Raw genomic sequence first — 4,265 nt, 5'->3', positions numbered from 1 at the left:
TGTTAAAAATATTTAAATTCATATTTTGCAGTCTAAAAATCAAACTGATAAAATAAAATTATTAAAGACTAATGTAGAACAAAATTGCATCCATTAAAGGCCATTTGCATAATTAGTCCAAGACCCAAATTATTTTTGCTCTTTAATAATAATTTTTTTGCATAAGAACATCAAACAAATGGCACCAAACAACTAATAAACAACATGAGAAAAATGGATGGTACATTCCATATGGCAAAAAATAAAAAATAATATATGTGTACACATTTGTTCATCCCCTTCAAACAAACAAATAAAAAATGTGAATGGAAATTTAATACACACTCTACCACACCGGCCGAACAGAGGAAACAAAAATCTGTAAGCAAATCATTTTCGTTTCGCATCATGAATAAGCTCATACTCTACCAGAACGAATTCATCGCTCTAGAAAGAAAACAAAATACTAACACATTAATGACCATTCTATTCCATAGGTGACTTTATTATGGCGCCCGATTGCGATTACGCTCGAGCAATCCTTGCATGACGACTCTCTTCTTATGCTCTTCGGACTCAATCTCGGATGACTGAACAGTTTTTACCGTTGTGCCAACCCTCTTAACATTGTTAGGGACTAGGAAAAAGCACGTCGAAGTGCATACTATGGCACAAACTTTTCCCCAGAGGATCAAAACCAATAGGCATAGAAGAAGCAACAACATCACCATATTTGAACTGTAATTTTCCACAACTTTCTTTGTTGAGATTGATCTGTCTACTTGTTTTGATTCAACTGGACTTGCTTGAGGTTTTGATTCAACTAGACTTGCCCGAAATGATTCCTTTCGTTCTGATGAAGATCTGGAGTTTAAAGTAGATGAAGCAGATGAGGAGGTACAGAACGGAGCTGAGGAAGTTATAGAAAACGATCGATTGTGATTCATTGAACTGCTGCTGGATTCTGAGGATTCTCTAAGCTTTTCGTTTGCGGATTTTGAAACCTTCTTGGTTTTGGTAGAATCTTTTCTACTGCTACGAACCTTCTTGGCCTATTAAAAAAAAAAAGTAAATTCATTAATCAGTTTGAACATTGAAAAACTGTAATGATTTATCAAAAAATCTACAGTTCAATTTGAACAATAATAAAAAGTGAAAAGTAATAAGCACAATCATGTTGATAGAGAGCCAATTTCGTCGTCAAAGATCATGATGTAAAAAAAGTGTGGAAAAAATAGGGAATTCGAAAAGCAAAGTGAGATTGAAAAGGAAAAAAATGAGATTTATCAAATTTAGAAAGTATTCAAATAAAAAATAAGAAAAATTACAATTCAGTGCACTTTAAAAAAAAAATTATAAATTTTTTGAAAATATATGATTTAATTATTAATATTTATAAAATTTATCACTAATTTATAATTATTTTTTAAAATTATCGCTAATTTGATATTTCTCCTGCTGTTGACAAACTCTAATTTTGGAATGTTCATGGGACTAACAGGATTTAAATGCTCTCTAACGTCATTAAAATTTAAATTTCAAAAAATCTTAATTTATATTGTTTTTGAATTTGAAATTAACGTAATTTGGTGTGACTGTTACTACTACCATTAATCATAAAATAGACAACTCACTGTTCACTAATTAATCACTGTCATCAATGTTTAATTTAATGCTTTGATTTAGCCCCGGTTTGCCTATCATTTTGGGGCTAAAAAAACACAAAATAACAAAATAGATTAAGCTAATAATACAAAATATCACATTCAATCCATAATTATCACACTTTTTCTCTCACAAAAGTCAAAAAATTCAAACCAAACGATGCTAAAAAAGTCTGCCAAACGAAGCTTTAATATCACTTAAAATTACAAATTTGTATGAATTCTAAGTAAAATTTATAAAACACCAAACTATAATATGATTCATTTTAACTTGTTAAAAATTCAAAATTTGAGAATTGTTAGTTAAATAAACAATTTCAAAAATGTTTTTAAAAATTCTATCAAATATCTCACATAGGTGTGAGACTCACATGAGTGTGAAAGTCACATAGAGGTCTCACACCCATGCAAGACCGTTGTTAGAAATTTTGAAATCTCTAGTATTACTCAAACAAATTAACTTTAAGCAAAAAAAATTATTTATATGCTTTAAAAGCTAGTAGATTCAATCGATAGCTCATCAATCACGTAGATAATTTGACAATAGTTTAGAAGTATAAAATGTAATAAACTCTTTAAATTAATAATTTTTTGAGTTTGATTCAATAAATTTATAGGCATTATAAACAAAAAAATTAAGTTTAGTTAATGAGTTTGATTAAATTAAATTTAAATAAAAAAAATCAAGTTTAAACAAATTTTAAGAATTGTTAAATTTTCAACTACTCATTTCATTCATTCATGCCTATATTCATGCGTATGACAATAAGAACTTTGTTTATTATTTGAAAAACCAAAAAGTAAACAGAGTTTTTATACACAATGATGGAATGCAATGATCTCAAAGCTAACTTTTTGAAGGTTAAAATTAATTTTTTGTTTTTTTTTTTTAAATATAAAAAAATAAAGAAATGACATGACTAAAGAGGTGCGAAATCACATTTATTTTTTAAAAAATAAAAATTTCTATTTTTTCACAACTTCATTGGAGTTCACATTCATATATATTTTGTTTGTTCTTCATTCAGTAATTTGTTAGATACTCTTGCCTTTAATTATTTTTTTCAAAAACAAAACGAATTTAAGAATTCAACGATGAGTCAACCAAACAGACCATGAATCAATCAAAGCAAGTAAAAAACGCAAAATCAAAGAACTAACTAACCAATGAAGTCTCGAAGAACACAGCTTTAATAACTCGAGACAAACTCCGGCGAGACCTCTCATTATTCCTCCGCCCTCCGCCGCCGCCGAGACACGAAGAAATGTTCAACTTCGCTTCGGACAAGGACCTCAGAATCTTCGGAATCACCATCTTCTTCTCTTGGCCTTTGTCAACTGTGATGTACGCGAGGACCGGATCGCCTGTTCCTTCAGTTTGGCCAGGGCTCTTCTTCCCTTCTTCTTCTTCTTCGATGGCGATCGGTCTCAAACACAACCACAACTTGCTCCTTCCTCTGTTCTTCTTCACACAATCCATCTTAACAATGCTGGATTTCTAGATTTTGTACTGAAAAAAGTTTGTTAGGATTTTGTGGTGTCGTGTATTTAGGGGAAGAATGGAATGAACGATCGGGTGTGAAATGTTGTGTTGGTGGCGTTTTGGAATCGGCGGAGAGGCTGTGCCGCTCTTCGTCTTCTCTCTCTCCGATATTGTGAAACTTAAAATTGTTTTGGTCCGATTATTAAAGGGAAGCGACGTAGTGTACCCCAATAATATAGGACTTGCCAAAAAAGATTTTGGATATTTTCCCTTCTCCAAGACTCTAAAAATAGTCACTAAAAAAGTTGAAAATGGATTTCCTTTTGTATCCCAATAATATAGGACTTGTAAAAAAGGTTTAACTTTCCTATCACTATCAATTTTGGGTATTTTTACTCCCCCAAGTCTCTAAAAATAGTCACTAAAAACTTGTAAAAAGATTCCACTTTTGGTTTGGTTTTATCTAAATTTGCTTTTAGGAAATTTGAAAGATAAAAATTGATTTAGTGAAAATTAATAAATCAAAAATACTTGCCGTTCGTACTTGGAGTCTTGTAATTATGTTGGTACGGGTCGGGTCAAGTGGGTTTTCATCTCTCATTCATCCAAACTTAACAGATGGATTGATTGGTTTACGAGCGGAGATATATTGGTTTAACGGTTTGAATTTTATTGTTTTGGGGTTTTTTGGGACTAGTTTCTAATAATTATTAACTATTTTGCACTTAAAGGTGTTGGCTTATTGGGTTGGGTCGGGTGGCTCCCATCCGCCATCCATCCAAATTTAAGCGGATTGAAAAAAATACATCTGCATTCATTTGTTCGTTTCATTAAAATCGTCAATTCGGTGAAAAACAGATTCGGGTCATTCAGTTTTGATAGATCGGATGAATGCTTGACTAGCCATAATCTTCACATGATTTTATTTTAGTTTTATAAAAAAAAATGTTTATTTTTATTAAATTAATTTTTTTTAAATTGATATTGAAAATGAAATTAAACTGTTGCTAAAGATAAATACAAAAATGTGAAAAGCTTAAAATAGAATGTTAATACAACAATAACTCTATTCAGCTTGCTTGGTTCCATTTTTTTAAAAACACTTTTTAGAAAATTTTACTTTCTTATTTTTCGTGTTT

The 4,265-nt window shown here is 30.7% G+C and overlaps 1 protein-coding gene across 1 annotated transcript; it reads right to left on the bottom strand.

Annotated features, from left to right (window-relative positions):
- Nucleotides 1-205: 205 nt before the first annotated feature.
- Nucleotides 206-3,364, bottom strand: LOC114288674 (uncharacterized). The gene is made up of 2 exons (XM_028232229.2): nt 2,809-3,364; nt 206-1,031 (listed from the first exon to the last, which is right to left on the bottom strand). The coding sequence occupies exons 1-2, from the start codon at nt 3,121-3,123 to the stop codon at nt 486-488; spliced, it is 861 nt and encodes a 286-aa protein (XP_028088030.2). The 5' UTR covers nt 3,124-3,364; the 3' UTR covers nt 206-485.
- Between the last annotated feature and the right edge of the window lie 901 nt (nt 3,365-4,265).

Source organism: Camellia sinensis, chromosome 7 (genome assembly GCF_055761805.1).
Source record: "Camellia sinensis isolate YWXY chromosome 7, ASM5576180v1, whole genome shotgun sequence".
Classification (NCBI taxonomy): domain Eukaryota; kingdom Viridiplantae; phylum Streptophyta; class Magnoliopsida; order Ericales; family Theaceae; genus Camellia; species Camellia sinensis.
Note: the sequence above shows the minus strand (reverse complement) of the source record. Positions and strands in the feature narration are given on the sequence as shown.

Coding starts and splice junctions, on each gene's coding strand:
- LOC114288674 (XM_028232229.2), bottom strand. CDS start 3,123: ATGGATTGTGTGAAGAAGAACAGAGGAAGGAGCAAGTTGTGGTTGTGT. Junction 1,032..2,808: donor TGTTCTTCGAGACTTCATTG/GTTAGTTAGTTC, acceptor TTTTTTTAATAG/GCCAAGAAGGTTCGTAGCAG.